The following is a 17,995-nucleotide window of genomic DNA, read 5'->3' on the forward strand; positions in this document are numbered from 1 at the left end:
TTGTCTTTGTTAATTTTTGGGTGTTTTTTTTTTTTTTTTTTTTTTTTTTTAACCTGCAGCTACTCACAGAGCCAGGATTTGTGTGACATCCAGATCCTTTCTTCAGTTGCTAGAGACTGTCTGGAGCTTTGTGGTTCTTAGGTGCAATTTGTTTTCTCTTTTCTGACCCTTGCATGTGCCCAGTTAAGCCTTGGCAAATTCATGTTGTTGCCTGCTTGCCACATTTGCATTTTACTTACAGTCCTTTCTGATCTCCTCAAGAGTCAATAGCTTTGAGTCATCTTTTTAAAATGTTTGGTATATTGCTCATCTTTGTTTCCAGATCATCAGTTCATATACTGAGTTGTCCGGGACCTTGGAGGCAGCATTCATATTCCCTACCCTTAACCTTCTGCCAGAATGAAAATCGATCTTTGAACCTTCTTCCCAGCTTCCTGCCTCCTCCTCAGGTTGTTGATCCACAGAAATACTTCACTCTTCACAACAGGGCTCTGGCACTTCTGGGCAGGTGCGCTGATGAGCCCAGGCCCCAAGACTCTCAAGTCTGGATCGAACTTTGCGCAGCTGCGTGCAGCAAACCCCTGAAGCGCCACAAACAAGATCTGCTGCATCAGGCTGCGCAATGACAGGCTTTCCTTGCTGCCCTCCTGCTATGGCAGCCAAGGACTGTGGCCTTCCATAAGCGCCCCCTCCCCAGCCGGGCCCCCTTGCATTTTGCCTGTTTTAGTGTTTCTTTCTGTTGGGTTCCCCCCGCGGCCCCCCCCCCGGCTTGAAGCCAAGTGCCTCAACCCCTACGGGGAGGCCGCTTACTGGCTTGCCATGCCCACTGCTTGCCACGGGCTCCCTGTGCCCTCTCCACGTGGGCACAGATGTTCAGCCTGCCACTTCTGTCTTGCAAAGAGAAGGGTGAGCGCAACGGCAGAGTGACTCGTGATCCATCGCTGTCCCAGCTGCCATGTGAATGACAGACCTCTGGTGACGTGCCAGGGGTTGTAAACTTGAATTCTGCCTTGAGACAGTGAAGCAACATCCCCGCCTCTTCCCAGTGTTTCCCAGCCCGGCTGGCTTTTCTGCCGAGCCCATGCACGCAGCCACCCCGGCAGGGAGCCGCCCAGCAGCCCCAAAGACTTGTGCTGCCCTGATGGGATGCTGGCCCTGGCGCTCTGCCTCCTGCAAAGCCCTTTTGCCTGATGGCTTCTTTCCCCGTGGACCCACTGGAAATGGGGTGCCCCTCCCTGCCTCCAGCCTGTGTCCCTGCAAGAAAGGGAATTTACTTGCCCCAACAGGGCAAGGTGCAAGTGGAAAGGAGGAGCACGTTAGCTGTGCGCCTGGAGAACAATAACAGCGTTTGTTTCCCCAAATGACTAAGTGAGCTTGTGAAATATCAAAGGCAGCATGGGTGATGGGGCACAATAACCCATGCTGTTAACCAGGATAAGGCACACATCTCGCCCTGTCCCCTGCCTCCTAGGGAGTCTCCTGAGCCACCACTCCTCTGCTGGGCTTCTCATGCTTGCAGCTGGTCCTCCAACTCAAGCGGCCACTGCCACGGGTTCTGATGGCCGCAAAAAAGCAGTGAATTGCTTCGTCTGAGCCCGGCTTGCAGCTTCAGCTCCTGGGAGTCAAGTGCCACCCCCAGGGCTTGGCATCACCCATTTTGCAAGGGCAGAACCATTCCCAGCCAGGGAGACATTCCAGTGCTGCCCACCGCCAGCCAGCAAACCCTCCATGGGCAGGAGGGAGGTGAATGTCACCTGCAGAGCTGCAAATGGGCAGCTTGGAGGGGTTCTGCAAGGTCAGGAAAAATGCGCTTGGAAACAGAAGGCTGGCCTCTTACAGGAGCCAGAAAACAATTCCAAAATGCAAGAGGAAAGATGGGCAGTGACCCACCAATGCCATCTGAGCTTAGGCTTAATAGCCTTAATATCTTCTCGTAAATGTACCTTGCAAGAGGCCTTTTGGCAGTCTAACTCCATTCAACAGCTCTCTCCTTCATTGCAGCCCTATTTCTTTACTTTTCTCGAGCAATTGCATTTGGGCTCCTGCTCTCCAGCTGCCATGAGCCAGGAGGGGCAGAGGGCCAAGGGTGGTGCAGGTGGCTTCCTTCCACGGACCCTCAGCAGCTTTGATGTTGAGCACATGTGGGAAGGAAGACGGGTGTTGAGGGAGGAGAGACCACTGGTACACAGCTGCCTTTCGAGGGACATTCCTGTTTACAGCTGAGACCCAGATTTTAGTAACAGTGAGTAACCAGCCACTCTGGGGAGCCACACTCAGGGTATGTTTGTGCCAGGGGGGAAGAAAGGAAAAGTTCCCAGCCCAGCTGCTGCTGAAGCTTTTCAGCTCCCCCTTTCAGCTTCCCCCTTCCCCAGGGGGCTGCAAACACTGGCAGCGATGAGCAGTCTCCTGTGCGATGGCAGAGCTGCCGCTGCAGCGAGGGTCTGCACCGATGGTCGCTGTGGAAGCTCGGTTTTATTACCTAACAAATTGAAAATGCTGCTGTAGTATTTTGCAATTGGTCCATACACACCTTCATTCTCAGCACAACTCATGTTCCTTCAACCAAATTTCCCTGTGGCTGGGTTTGTTGGGGACTTTTTTCCCCATTCCCTGGCTATTAAAATTACAAACACACACCCACACGCCCACCCCACCCCACCCCATCCCCATTTTTCACTTTGCACCAGCTGCATGCTGCAGGTTTCCAGAGTCATTTAGAGACCCTGCTTTTTTGAGCGCCTTTATCCTTGCAATTTGGCATCACTCTTGACAGCCCCGTGGGCTTTCTGTGGTAGAACTGCCTGCGGAGAGCTGAGAGCTTGCAGGTGGTGGCACCAGCCCCCCGAGCAGGGCTGCACACACTGACCCCAGGCTTTTTGTACCCCCGCCGCCTGCTGCATGCTTCAGTGAGATCCTCCCAGCATCAATATGGGATTTTGGTTTGTGTAAGGGGCATCTGGGCTCCCAGATGTGGGGTTTGGTCCCATGTACCTATATATAACCTGAGAAGGGCAGAGCTGCTATATCCTGCTGCTTCTCTTTTTTTTTTTTTCCTTTTCTAGGTGAAGGCATATTGCATATTGGTCCATATTGCATATTGCATATCTTGTCCCATTAAGTCACAGGTCCTTAGATTTATTTCTGTTCCATTTGGGGAAATCTGGCTGGTTTTGTTTTTGCAGTAGTTTGACGCTCACTTCTGGGTAACAGTTTGAGTCAAATGCTTTAAAAACACTGGGAACCAAACAGAAGTGGGTAGATGTTTTCTACATTCTTTTATTTTTGTGTGTGCGCCTGGTTCTTAGTAAGTGTCTGAGGGGAAAAAAAAGATATGACTGATGATTTGTTGCTCTCTCTTTGGAAATGGTCCAGACTGTAGAACAGGGCTAAAATGCCAGGAAAGAGTTTGCTGCATAGAGGCGGGCTTATAATACTTGATTCTCTGGGTAACATATTTTCTTTAATTTGAGATCCTGGAGAAGTCACTTTAGATCTTTATTCAGCACAGCTTAGTTGCTCTTCTTCTCAGTTTTCCTTATTTTTAGAAAGGTGAAGTGCAGCTTCCAAATTAAATCGTTACTGGGATGGACTTCAGCCAAGAGGATCCATGGTTAAAGCCGTAAGGCACAGGAAACATAAGGGTAAAACAATGGAGTTTTATTTTGTATTTCATTTGGCAGCGTGAGGAGAGAGATGGCCTTGAAAGATTTGTGTTCTTACATAGCTATAATATATTTCAAAAGACAGCAAAGACTATTTTCTCTTCTCACTTTGCTTAAAAAAAAAAAAAGGCACACCCAGAAATGCTTGAAATGTCAGGATTGCCAAGTTTTCCTTAGTTCCAAGTAAGAATTTGTGTTTGGGGTTCTCAGAGATGCTTACAGTAACGTCCCAAACACTAGCTGAAGTGGGCTGATCCTTTACCCTTTTGCTGACGTGCTGGTCCCAGCTGCAGCTACAGAGGCAAAGCCTGCAGCAGCCTGGCCCCAAGCTGGGCTCCTCTCCCAAACATCTGTGGGTTATACCCCTTATGTCAGCCTCTCACTTCAGTGACCTGGAGCTCTTTCTCCGTGTGGGACAGTTTTGCACGGTTCTGAGGCCGTTTTGCAGCAACAGAGCGCAGCCTGAAGGTGTGACACAGCTGGGCTACAAGCATGCCTGTGAACCACAGAAACGTGTGCCACTGCCGGGAGCAAGAATATGCCTCCCTTCTGCCATGGCTGCGGCCAAATCCTCTCCGTGGCGGTGCTCTGGAAAGCAGGGCAGCCAGCGCCTGCAGCTGGGGGCATCTGAGCATGAAGCCATTTGCTGGTGACGCTCTCCAGGGCTGGGGCAACTCTGTCCCTGGAGGCTCCACGGGCTGCCTGCCGGCCAGCTGAGACCTCACTGCTTCCCCAGTTGAGCCGCTAAAGCAGTGAGATTTAAAAATAAATAAATATATATATTAAAAAATTGGACTCATAATTAAAAATTAACTGTCCTGGCTAAACAGCATATTAAGCTGTGCCCTTACACAGGGAACAAATGTATCCCAGCAACAAAAACAAACAGCCAGCGAGCTCTTGGTATCCTCCTTCCAGCTTTCTAAATGGTGCTGTAAGTTTATATCAAAGTCACTTTGTTTCCAAGCTCCCCGTGTTTGGGAACAGCATGCAGCTGCAGACAGCCCCTCCATGAGCCAGAGATGGAGGGTCTGCCGCAGCCTTGGTCCCCACGGAGGGACAGTGTTGCACAGCGCCCAAGATGAGCACTGCGCATCCCTGACATACAGTAAGAGTTTGGGGCAAACAGCCGCTTTCCAGTTAGGTCATACCAGAGCCCCTCCATGGTACATCTCTCCATACACCACCTGTTGGGGTCCTGAAATTCTGCAAAAAATATGGGATTTACTTGACAGCAGATGGTTTGCACGCTCCTGGTTCAAGACAGTGCTTAAGGCTCCGTATCCAGGATGCACACTGCATGTACCGAGATTGCTGCCCATATGTCTTGATGGAAGCAGGAAGTTGACTCTGAAAGAGGGTGTACAAGGCTTGTGGTGGAGCCATGTGCCCCCCACACTGGGCTGATTGTCAGTGCTGCTCCTGCAAATGAGGGTCTCCACCAGGGACTGGTTTGCAGAAGAGTCAGCCCCTCCCTCACAGAGGCACTTAGAGCTCCTGCAGCAGCAGCTTGCACTTTCTGGAGAAAAAGGTTCTGGGTTCTGTCAATGCCTTCTTTTAAAACCTTATGAGAAACTTAAGAAATACCATTTACATTACTTTTTAAAATAATATAAATGTCAGTGAAAGATTTCATGTTGGAGGCAAGAAAAATAACATGGGAGAACCTTTGACCTAGTCAACTCTCATTTCTTAAACTGTCTTGCTAAATTGCCATTGGCCTAAGCTTACATACTTATCTTCCCCTCTTGAAAAACTGACAGTTCAGGCATTCTAGTGATCATCTATTTTTAGACTGTCCCCTATTTGGGCACAAAAAATATGGCGATCACTAAGAATGCAAAAAATTCTTAATAGAAAACTTTAATAGTTAATTGTGTCATGTTCATGCCAGGCCCTTTGTTCCAGAGACAGAAGCCGCAGAAAGGCATTAAGCAATGCACAACGCAAGTGTCTAATTTGATGGAGACCCTTCCACAAGGGGAAAATTGAAAGCATCAGACTGATGTGTAAGAGAGAAAGAAGAAAGAATGTGCCAGATCTAACGGTTATAAGGAAACTAAGCTATAATGTTTACAGTCACTATCTCTAAAGGGGACCAGGAATAAACCTGAAGCGCAAGACCCTTAAAAAGGTAAAAGGTGAAATAGCTGTAAATGGCACAGGAGTTTGCGAAAGGCCCTTGCCAAAGGCACTGCTGAGGCCAGATGCTTAGGAGGATTCAGAGCAGGACTGAGCTTTGATACCGAGTAATGGGAATAGCCTAAATTACATGAGACAGGTTTAAAAATAAGCTAAAACAAAGAGGTCGTGTTCTCTCACACAGCACACTGAAAGAGACAGACATTTCTGCAGTGGAGAGGTTTGATTTGTGGCTCTAAGGTTTCTGCAGCTTTACTTGAAAAAGTGGATGCATCCAAGGGAGGGGAGATAGTAACAAGGGACCATTTCATGAGCAGCGATGCTGGTTCCGACATCCACCAGCTTTTCTGAGAGCTGCTTGGCAGCCATTGTTCCCTGCTGCTGTGCCTGTACATGCTCATACTCACCTAACATGCAGAAGATTAGGTCTGAACTGGGCCCACAAAAATCAGGAATCATTCATGAAACAGCCAAATCTCCCTTCTTGAGACCACAGTCCTGCCAAGATGGGAAGCAGCTTCCCTCACTCTCTTTTCCAGAGGCCCCTCTACTAGAAGATCAGAAATAAAAGGTGCTACACACACACACCCACCCCTTGGTTTCCTTTCATACTTTGTATTTTTTTTTATTATTATTTTTATTATCTCCTCTTTTTAAGCATCCCTTTAAGGGTGAAATGAAATCCAACCATTTACAGAGAAAATGATTTCAGAATGTACATTTGATTTATCCTTACAAAAAGTTCATTATTACTTGCTGTTTATAAATTACAGAGTGGAAAGGAGCTTTGCAGATGCTCTTATTTTTTTTTTTTTTTCTTCTTTTATTTTATTTTTGGCAAGTCCACGCATTCTTTCACCAAAGCAGGGTGTTATAGGGCCACCCCAGGGGCAACACCACCAGCAGGTTCAGGTGGATCTCAGGCTCGGAAGTGCTGCTGGACCACCTCCAGGATGATACTGCATCATCGTCCACACAGGAAGAAAAAAACCAGTGGTTTGAATTCTTAGTCTCAGAGTATTTCAGATCCCTTCTTAATCCATTATCGGTGGTCCCCAAAGCTTTAAATGTCAGTGTATTGCATTAGAAACAGCTCTCCTTTTTTGGTGCTGGATCCAAGCACCTCCTCCCACCCCCTTACCTCCGGCTCCCCCCCACCTCTGTCCATAATAAGAGTGAGTTTGTCCAATGTCTCAGAAATCAGAAGGGCGGTGTGTTGGTTTGGGTTTGGTTTTTTTTTTTTGGGGGGGTGGGGAGGTGTGGGAACACAACAATGGAGGGATTCAGGATCCATTCTCCCACTCAATTCCCTCCTTTCTCACCAAGGTTTGTGGTCAGTGAAGCCAGGACGAGTCATCCCTTCCCTCTTCACCACCAGTGTTCACTAATTGGACCAGGAGTGACCCTGGATGCATATCTTCACAGTGCAGAGGCATAGCAGCCGTGGGGATTGCTGGCAGGAGCTGGGAAACAGGGACAGAGCCCAGGGGATGTTTGGAAGGGGAAAAGACACTATCATCCCACAAGGATACACCAAGGGGGGCAGAGGGGAACAAATACCCGTTCTTCTCTGACACTCTCTCTCCCTCCCAAGTTGGACGTTACCTGGAGGCCACAAGGTCCCCTCATTTACCTGCCACAGAGACACGAAGAGCAGTCTGCCCTGAGCTGCACAACAGCAAACACCTCAGCAGGACACAAGGATCAGTGAAAGCAAGAGCAAGAGTGGACTTGAGCGTGTCATCCCTCATACCAACCACACAGGCACAAACCCACCCCATCTTTTCTGTCTGTCACTTGGGTACAGCATTACCCCCAGTCCCCTGGAGGGGCAAAGACGGCCAACCTGCCCTGTTCCCTCTGCTTTAGCAAGCTCATCTGCTGCAGGTCTGCCAAACCCACACCCTTCCCTTCACCTGGGGCAAAGGACAAAGATGAGTTCCCCACTCCAAAGCTACGCATGGGCACACAGTCCCTTTTTTTATGTGGAAAGCACAGAGAAAGGCAAGAACAGAGGTGGGCAGAGAAAAAGAAGCGCAGGACTTGGGGATGCCACACACTGCTTCACCTAATACCTGGCCCTTCCCTTTGCACCACTTAATTTGAAGGTGGAAAGGTTCTGGGCAAGAAAAAGTGCAGAGCATGAAGATGGCTGCAGGGAAAGGCTGGTCATGCTTCTTCTCCCTCCACCAGACAGCTTTGCTCCCAGAGAGGCAGCGGGCACGTGGCTTTGCTACACATGGCTGCAACAACTAACGGACATTGGGCTCTGATGGTCTGATCCCAGTTTCAGCCCAGGAGCAGGATGGGGGTTTTTTTCAGCCCTTCCCTTCTCAAACCTCAGGACCTGGTTCAGACAAGATCAAGGAGCCTCAATGCTCACCTCAGAGTTCAGCATTGGGAAACGAGGATCTGATACAAACCTGCCTCCTCCTTTACCTCTCTCACCACCCCACACACTTTTGGGTTCCCTCTTGCGGAGGTTGTTGGGGCGGGTGTCTGTCCCTGCTGTGTGCTGCCCACAGAGGTCCCGGCCCAGCAGTACAGGCAAGACTGGACAGAGGGCAAGCCACCACCGTGGGAAACCACGGTGCAAAAGTCAGCTTGCTAGTCCCTGTCCCCTCCAGGGAGAAGAGGGAAGATTTTTAATGACAAGCACTCTAGGTCCCTAAGGATAACAAACACAGGGTTAGCCAGCCAAATTAGACAGAAACATTGGCTGGTTTGGCCTTAAATCAAAAAATGCTTAAATGATTCTTGAGAAACAAAAAAATGTATTTCGTCTGTGAAGCCCCTTCATCCCACCACAACAGAAGTCTGTTTTAAATTTAATTTCCTAAGAATAAGGAAGTGGGTAAGTCCAGAAGGAAGATAGGGCCAGAATCCTGCAAAAGAGCCCCAGTGCTGCTATTACAGCAGAACCTTCTCCGCCTGCCCAAGGGGGCAGAAGAGAGAGGCAATTTGGAGGAAGTAGTGAAGACTGATGGAGCAAATAACACAGGAGAGGGGAGAGAAGGCAACAGGCCTTCAGGAATCCAGAGGCTGCAGCTGTGGGCTCATCTGAAACTCGCAAGAGACAAGGGCCATACCTCAGTGATGAAAACATGACTTGCAGTGCACCAAAAATCCCCAAGGATGCCAGTGCACAGGAAGGGCTGCGCCCACTGTAGAACATAAAGAGGTGCAGCCCCAGCACACATGCACTTTAGCCGTTGCTTCACGGCACTGACACTACCAAAACAACCATGCAAAGACACACTTCTCTTTCTCTCCTGTCTTCAGCAAGGCCTGGCACTGGGCTTGTGGTGTTATCACTGAGATAAGACAAAGCTAAAGGTCTGAGAGTACATCTCAGGCTCCCTTCCAAGAGTAAAAACGAGAAACAGCGTCTTCCTTCCATACTTTGCTGCTGCTGAATCCCACAAGCCAACTCACCTGCTCTCCTCCAGCTGCCCCTGGGGAAAGCATGTTCCCTTCACGCTGCAGCTTCAGTGCTACTGCTCTCATCTTGCTCAACGCAGGCTCCTCCTTTCTCAGCTGGGTCCCCATTTCTCTATAACCTCTCAATGCCCAAGACCTTCATGCAGTCACTTGGCACAAGGACCCCATGACTGTGACAGGACTCGCTCCTGCTGCATCAAGTCTGGACTTCGAAGAGCCACAGATTCCCTTTTGGGGGGGAAGAGCATTCTGCCTACCAAAGCTTCTCCCTCCACTCAGTTCCCAAAGGGGCTTTTCTTTCTGTGGGGAAGACACAGCAGAACGGAGAACAGTGATTTAAAAAAACAAAGAAAAACAACAACAACAAAAAAAGAGAGTCCTTCAATTCTTCTAAGTAGGCCTTATGGCACATGAGATGTGGAAGGAGCTAAGATGAACTCCATCTCAGTTTGATGAGGAAAAGGGGTTCATCTTCATTCTGTTCCAGTCTCAGTCTTATTAGGCAATCAAGTTATTTTTGTTGATGTTTTTTCACTTCTCTTGAGAGAGGAATAGGAGGGAAAAAGAGATACAGAGAGAGGAATGAGGCACAAGGATGGGAATGGGCAGGACAACACAGGAATATGGAGCCCTGGTGGAGTGAGTTAACGGCAATGGAAACCTTCCTGCTTCAGCACAGCTAGCCTGATGTCAGGGTCACTCCTTATGCCAACATTTTCCTTCTCCTACTCTATATGATCCTCACTTCTCTGCTTGGAACATGAGCCAGTCTTTCCAATGCAAGGCTAACAGGGGAAGTTCATCATGCTTTTCACCCTCTGCTCACTACAGCCCAGGCTCCAGGGACCCCGTCAAGCCATCTGCTAAGGAAAGGTGGATCTGCCTCCTCAATGAGCTGAATCAATCCAATACAACAACAGGCCAGATCTTGACTACCCATCACTGGCAAACTGAGCAGACACTGGCCCAACCAGCTGCAACTAGTGGCCTCCTAGATCCCCTCTCCTCTGCATGGTCTTGTCCGCATGGCCCAGGCTGCACATGTGGGCTGCATATGCTCTCTGAATCGCATGATGGTCCCAAAACAGCCTCTTGGCCATGGGGGAAGTCTACCCACGGCCATTTCTCAACAAGCTCCCTCATACCCTAAAAGCAGACAGATGGATCCTGTGCCTTAACAGGCTTTGTGTTTCCCCATAACGACTCGGAGCTTTGCCCTTCTTTCCCTTTTACCCCATGGCAAGAAGGAATAGCCAACACGTGTAAGCAGCAGTGCTGCAACAGGCAGCATCTGCAGGGTTTCAGAGGCAGATAGAGAGGCATGCAACTGTCCCACGTGTGTAGCACTGCTATGCAGAGCCAATGCTCTCCCTGGCCCTCTGAATTCCCCAAGTAGTCATCCATGCCGAGATAGAGATCGCAGATTCTGGACCCCACCATTTCCTGAAAGCACACACCCCCAAACCCAGCAATGTCCCCTTTCCCCCCAATACTGGTAACAGACCCATGCATGTTAGCACTCATGCACATAGGAAACCATGCACTTGTAAACATACACTCCCATCAGTCCCCTGCAGCTTATCCCAGCCCCAACAGAAACATGTACTGCAGGGAATATGCTTCAGCTTCTGTGTCTGTGGGCCAAGCCAGTGCAGTGTTGTGGGGCCAGGGGTGACAAAAGGAGTTTAAAAAAAACCCCCAACCCTACAATTTAAAAAAACAAAACAAACAAAAACAAAAAACCAAGAAACAAAACCACAGCTTTCTCCTCTGCTTCCCATCTGCCTGCTCCAGGACTGGTAGAGCAGGCTAAGACACAGCCCAGGACAGATGCATTAAGCCTGTGGGAAGAAGCTGCATCTTGGGGAAAAAAACGTTGGAAGCAAAGCATTTCCCTTCCCCAAAATACTCTTTGAATATAGAGGTATAAAAAAAACCCAAAACCAACCCTGCATACTGAGATGCTTTTGCACATTTGCTCATTCAAAAAATGCCTGTGACACACATCTGCACACATGACCACTCGCATAGGTTTGTGCCTGCTGACTCACACGCTCACTGAATAGCCCAGGCTCACATCTGTGCTTGCTCCGATCCACAAAGGATGAGGGTGGACAGGAACAGCTGCCCTGTCTCCCCATGGGACCCTCCCAGCCTCCCCCTGAGGAAAATCCGCCAGCTGGCTGCAGAGATTCTCTCCAGCCAGCAGGAAAGGTTTGGGACATGCGGGAAAGTATTTACGCTACTGCCAGAGTAGGTCCCCAACATCTCTCCTCCTGCTGCCCTTCACAGGACTGAGGAATTCTTGTCCCCAGGGTCACCCTGGGATGAAGGGAAGAAGAGAAGGGAGGGAGGGCAGAGATCCTGGAGAAATGGCACACCCCACCCAGAACCAAATGAAACAAAAAAAGAAAGGAACAGATGAAAACATCCGATTCTTTCCCTTTGTTGTGAGATCTTGATTTCCCAGGTGAACTCTGGTGGCGTCACCCAGCGCCCTCCACTTTTCGGTAGGGGTTCTCCAACAAGTAGCGGAACCGCTGGTAGTTCTTAAGCAGGTACTTGGGAGCATACATCTGCTCCTTGGGGTCAGCGGGGGGATACTCCTGCGTTGTACCATCAAACCAGCCACCAGTCCGGATCAGCTCCCGGATATAATTGAGGTCTCGTTTATCCTCATAGTCACCCCAGCGAGGGAAGTCCCCATTCTGGGCTGACACCAGTTTGAAGTAGATCCCCTCTGGGGTGAAACACCAGGAGCAGTGCCAGCCAGCAAAGTGGAGGGGGCTGCCCAGTGACCACTGCACCAGGATGTGTCCTGTGCTGTTCTCATACTGCCGAAAGCCAGGCATGGTATAGTATTCACGGCGTCGCAGACGGATCCCGTCAGTAGCATAGACAGCCTGGAGCATCCCCATGGTGCAGCCCGAGACCACTTCCAAGGTGCCTGGTTGCTTCCAGAAGAAGCCGTAGAGCGACTTGCGCATGTGAAAGGCGAAGGGCTCCGTCCAGCCATCGTAGAGCTTGAGGAAGAGCACACCATCACGGGCCGGGATCTCATCAGCATCATCAATGATGAAGACATCATCTGGGCGCAGGTTGCGGAGGCGGGAGATGCCATCCCGGGTGAGAAAGGTGCGCAGGTAATCGTCAGCAATCCAGCCGTCCTGGCGGCCACCTGGGGGGAAGTGGTCCAGGAAGACGTAGAGCACCTTGTGGCGGATGTAGTCAAAGGAGCCGTTAAGGAGCATCTCACGGAATTTGAGGGGCCGTGGTTCTCCATAGGCTGTGAAGTTTGACTCACACACCACAAAGGCATCCACCACGTCTCCCAGCTCGTGGAAGCGGACATCCAGCAAGTCAAACTCATGGTTGACATTGATAGCATTGATGACCCGCCGGGGGATCTCCCGTGGCATGAGGCGGTCCTTGGTGGGCAGGTTGGAGTACTGGACCACAGTGGGGACCCCGCAGCTGGGGCCATGCCAGCCTGGCAAGCACACGCACTCCACCCACTTGCGTCGTTTGGTCCCACTGGCACTCAGGGGCTTGCGAGCCAGCCGCCCCGAGGCTGCACCATCCGCTCGCTCCTCTGGCCGCCCTCCCACAGGTGGCTTCTCCAACACCTTGGTGCCTGGTTTAAAGCAAATGCCGCCAGCTTTGGTACGGACAAAGTATTCTGTTGTGTCTTCCGGCAGCACAAACTCAACTTTGTGCAGCTCTTCGCTGGTTCTGCTGGGAGGCAGGGGCTGGAGCAAGGGGGAATGGGAGTACAGGGGTGTGCGGAGGAACTCGGTACCCCCAGGCTCAGGGCTGACCTGAGGTGTGACGGGGGCATTGTTCCAGAAGAAGCTGGAGACGAGGTTGGGACTAAGCGAAGCCAGCTCCCGGGGGAAGGTGACATAGGAAAGGGCCTTGAGGAAGTGCAAGAAGGAGATGAGGCAGAGACCAGCCATGCAGAGAGTCAGAAAGAGCTTATGGCGTCTCATCTTCATCCTGTGGAAAGGCCATGAAAAGGAAAGTCACATTCAATAGTTACTGAGGTGCAAGAAGTTTACAACTGGTAGGAAGACAGGTTGGGGACAGCAGAAAGCTGGTCCAAATTCTGCATGCATCTTTTCAGACTTGAATCCAAGACCTATTCCCTCCACCCCCTGTGGTCTTCAGTGGGTCTTTTACCAAGCTGAACCTCTTCTAGACCAGTCAGTCACTTATAAACTTAAAGAAAGGCACTGGTGACAGGGTAGAGAGACAGGAAATGCAGAACAACAGGAATTCATGATCTAGTGAACCTGGCAGATTTGTCCCTATTCGTTGATGGAAACAAAATGAACATAGGCCTCCTCAGGCCCTGCCTCACCAGATGGTTGGGGGAAGATGAAGAGAGAGCAGAAGGGATGAGACAGAGTAGAGGGTACACAGTTGAAACATGACACGCATAAGAAGCATTTTTAAAGGACTGATATCATTTTCCTGGTTCTGGCAGCCTGGCTAATACCTACACTCCTCAGATCTTTTCAGTGTTTGCTCAACACACACCCTAAACCTCACCCTGATTCCTAGGACATGCTACCTTTTTTTCTCCAAAAGGAGAAAAAAAAAAAATTAAGATTCTGCCACTTTTACTCTTCTCTCATGCTTCTCAAGTCTGCTGTACCTCCAAATGTTGCCCTTCGCTTTTCATTTTCTATGGACCAGATGCTGAGGGCTTTTAGCATCTGGATACTGGTAATACTGTGCTGTCGTGATGGATCCATGTCAGGCCAGCAAGAAGCCAGCAGCGCATGCCCCTTCCCTCCAAACAGCATGAAATATTGCCTTCATCCTCTCCCTACATCACCTCCCCTCCTCCAGCCCAGGCAGGGAGTGCAGAGCTGCTGCCAGGCAGATAAGTGATTGAAGACTGAAATGCAGAAAAAGAACCAAAAAAAAAAAAAAAAAAAAAAAAAAAAAAAAAAAAAAAAAAAAAAAAAAAAAAAAAAAAAAAAAAAAAAAAAAAAAAAAAAAAAAAAAAAAAAAAAAAAAAAAAAAAAAAAAAAAAAAAAAAAAAAAAAAAAAAAAAAAAACAAAAACCAACCACCAAACAACAACTAAGCTCACCCAACGCTTTGCCAAGGAAAAGGAGAAGATGTGTTTGTCTTTGGCTGTTTGGGGAAGGGAAGGCTGGGGTGAAGGTTGGCAACCAAAGCCCTTTGCAACACAGAGGCTGCCGTCTTCTCCCTGGAGCATGAAACCTTCTACGCAGCAGCAGGTGAAGAGGTAGAAACCCCCTCTGAGCCCCACACATCCACCGCTGTACCTCTTCAACAACACGTTCCCCTACGGCAGCTCTCCGCCCCGGCACCCTCCTCCTCCCAGGGCCAAAGTTCCCGATAGGCACTGCACACCCCTTTGCCATCACTCATAAACCCTCTGCACAGCGCACAGTAGTGCCGGAGATGCCTTCACAGGAGACGGTTCCCCCCTCCTGGAGGGCACAGGGGAGCCACTCCATGCCACCAGTCCCCATACAGGGGCTGCCCCAGGGCTCCTCATGGCTGACACGTGTCCCCATGTGGAAGCAGAGGGAAGAAGCAGCCAGCCTGCTCCCACCACTTCAGAGGGTATTAAGTAAAATGCAGTAAAGCATGTTTACTTATTAACTTGGAGAGAATTTAATACTAAAGTGAAAAGCCATAAAGCATTTAGACAGATGGCAACCGCCCAAAGGAAAACATATTTGGCGCTCTACAGATGGCTCCGATACAGACTTGATAGAGAGGTTGTCTGCGGTTATACCTTACAGCTCAGCAACAAGCACTCCTGGACGCTTTGCAGTCACCTTTTTAGTGAGAACCACGTCCACTGACACTGTCCCTCATGCTTAGGTGGCAGGCAGGCTGAGAAGTCCCATGTCAAGCTTTGAAGGGGGGGACTGCAAGCCTCAAGCTGGTGGAAGAGTTACAGCATCGCCATGGGAGGGAGAACAAAAAATTAAGGAAGAAGTGGCAGCTCTCCTCCTGGGACCACACCAGGGCAGGCCCTTGCCTCCTGCACCCACCTGCCACAGCCCGCCCTCACATGGTCATGGCCCCGCTGGTGGGAGGCCATCTGCATGGTGGCTCAGCCATGAAGGCTGGATGCCATCCTGTTCAAAGCTGTAGAGGACCATCCTGAGGCTTGCTGTCAAGCTTCCTACATGGGGCAAAACAAGAGTGTCCCGAGAAGCATCTCATCATGTCCAGGTCTGGTTTTGTTTGGTTTTTTTGTTTGTTTGTTTTGTTTTGTGGGGTTTTTTTGTTTGTTTGTTTTAAGGGTCCATTAATGCCTTGCTGAAGTAGCGAGATCACTTGCTAGGTAGAGCAGTATCCAGTGCCTTTTCCTTGCACATCATCAGTTTTTGCTCTGTCTTGAACTGTGAAGAAGAGAAGGGCACAAGGAAGCTGAAAGCACTAAATTAGCAGCAACTGGCTGTCTGGAGAAGATGTCCCTTGCTGGTAAATTAGTACAACTTTCTCCAGTTGGGTGTCCTGTGCTTTCTCCAAGGCGTTACTTTTAGACATCAGGTTGCTCTCTCAGATGCCGAAACCCAGGTGAGACGAATGGCTGCCTTGCTCCAATAAGGGAATCCCAATGGCTGCCAGTTAATGCTGGTTTCACTCCAGTTCCTACAGGACACACAAATGCAGGGCAGCCAGCTTCCTCTGGGCCAGCCCAGGACAGAAGACAGGTGCTGGAGGAGTCACACAAGGCACATCTCCATCTTCTTCCCAGATGGCCGCAATGCTCCACATGCCATGGTAGATTCCCAGAAAAAAGGTCATAACTCTTGACATTCAACAAACTGCTTCACTTTCTGGGATGTGGTGTGCTATGTCAACATAGCAGGACACACGGTTCTAGGAAGTAAAGCATGTTTTCCTCACTTGACGTTTACATACTATCAGTATCTGTCAGGTTCAGCGCAGGGCTCTGCAGCTCTTCACCCACCAGCAGAACTCAGCCTGGGCATGGCAGCATTGCCTCCCTGTTACTGCAGCCTGCACTTGGGAGAGCCGGGCTGGTGCACACAGCCCTCTCCGCAGCTCTGCCAAAGCAAGCTGGCCCTGCAGTACCCTCTGCTGTTTTGCTGCTGACACATCCCAGGAGGCAATTTTCACTGCTCAGTTTTCTTTGTTAGGGAGCAGGAATGTGAACCCATTTCCTATCCCCTCCTAAAAGGGAAGAAAGCAAAGCAGCAAGCTGTGTCCTCTTCAAAACCTCTTCCCTGGGAACCATCTCCATTCTCACATGCCAGGGATTCCTCTCCCAGAGAGCAGAGAGAGCTCCTGCTCCCTTGGGTGGGCTGAGATGCTAAAACCACCACATATCCCTTCCCATATCCTCTGAACAGGGCTGCAGTGAAAGATGTGCCTTTGAGTGGTAGCTAATTGGAGACAAAGGCCAGCAGGGGAGGAAGATGTTATTACCCACCTTCCCCATCCAGAACATTTATGTGTGGTGGAAATGAGAGAGGAGGCACCAGTCAGGGAGACATCTCAGCTTGTCACACAAGAGCCCAGCTGCTCTGTCACAAAGCAGCCATCAGTTACCAGGAACACAAAACAGCAAGAAAAGATATTTCCCTTCTGACAATTTTGAGTGAGGAGGGGGAAAAAAAAAGTCAACTTGATCTCAGGGAGTGATCAAGTTGCTGTCAGGTTAAAAACAACAGCAAGAAAAGCTTTAATGTTCAAGTAGAAGAAAAAGCCAGAAGGAGTATGGACAGTCAGCTCCATTAAGACAAAGCTCTTTAGGAAACATGCAGTTATAAACCACTTCAGCAACATTCAGCCTCAGCAAGAGAAGCTGAAAGCTTCTTTTTGTAAGGGATCTCTTTGATAACTTCTTCAAGCAAGGAAGTATGTCTTTGCCATGCAGGGGAAGGGCTTTCAGAGGAGGAAAGCTAGAAGTGGTATGCATCGGAGTTATCCCCAGGCACCTGTTACCATTTTACTTTGCCATTATATCAAGTGACCAGTTGATTTATACCATCCTGAAATCATATCTCAATTTTCAAGGAGCTGGAGAGAAAGATATGTACCACTAAGAGCTGTCAATTCACCAGTCCTAATGTTCTCTTCTGGAGGACACTGGCAGGAGGCCATGCAAGAGGCTGCTGGATGCGTGACACCCCACATTCCATCCTGTTAGGGCATGGGACTCAAGACTCCGTAGACCTCTCCTGTGGTTAAAGGAGAATGCTCATCTCCTCTGCCTAAAGTTATCACATAACACCTATGCAGTAACATATTTGCCCATCACTCAGACACTTCAACACAAAACAACAATTCAAATTAGAATCGCTTTCACACAGCAGATTGAAATCCAGCATGACTTCCATCCCCCACTCCACATCAAGAGCCAAAAATCTCCCTGTCTCTCTGCTCCAGCTAGAGACAAATGAACAGGCTCCACACTTCTGAAGTCATCCACAGGGCACAGGCATCACAACACACATTGGGGTCACAGTACACTCCAAGATCTCGAGTTACTTTCGTCCTGGAAAAACCCATGAAAGTAAGGAGAAACTATAAAACCTACTATTTGTCTATAACTGAAATGTGACTAGCTCAGGGACAGCACGACTGTGGTTTGCTTAAGGATAGGAAGAGAAGATTATCCTACAAAGCCAGACAGCGGGGAAAGTGAAGAGAAGTGGGATGTACCAGGATGTAGCTAGGGCTCAGCATTTCTGTCATGTGAAGGATGCCATGGTGTTTTCAGCAACC

At 49.4% G+C, this 17,995-nt stretch overlaps 1 protein-coding gene across 1 annotated transcript; it reads right to left on the reverse strand.

Annotated features, from left to right (window-relative positions):
* Positions 1 to 11,666: 11,666 nt before the first annotated feature.
* Positions 11,667 to 13,240, reverse strand: MGAT3 (mannosyl (beta-1,4-)-glycoprotein beta-1,4-N-acetylglucosaminyltransferase). Its single transcript, XM_009887166.1, has one exon. The coding sequence runs from the start codon at positions 13,238 to 13,240 to the stop codon at positions 11,732 to 11,734; it is 1,509 nt and encodes a 502-aa protein (XP_009885468.1). The 3' UTR covers positions 11,667 to 11,731.
* Positions 13,241 to 17,995: the final 4,755 nt, after the last annotated feature.

The sequence above is a fragment of the Charadrius vociferus genome, unplaced genomic scaffold, assembly GCF_000708025.1.
Source record: "Charadrius vociferus isolate BGI_N301 unplaced genomic scaffold, ASM70802v2 scaffold346, whole genome shotgun sequence".
Taxonomy (NCBI): Eukaryota; Metazoa; Chordata; class Aves; order Charadriiformes; family Charadriidae; genus Charadrius; species Charadrius vociferus.

Excerpts from the sequence above, each read along its gene's own strand:
- MGAT3 (XM_009887166.1), bottom strand. The coding sequence starts at position 13,240 with ATGAAGATGAGACGCCATAAGCTCTTTCTGACTCTCTGCATGGCTGGT.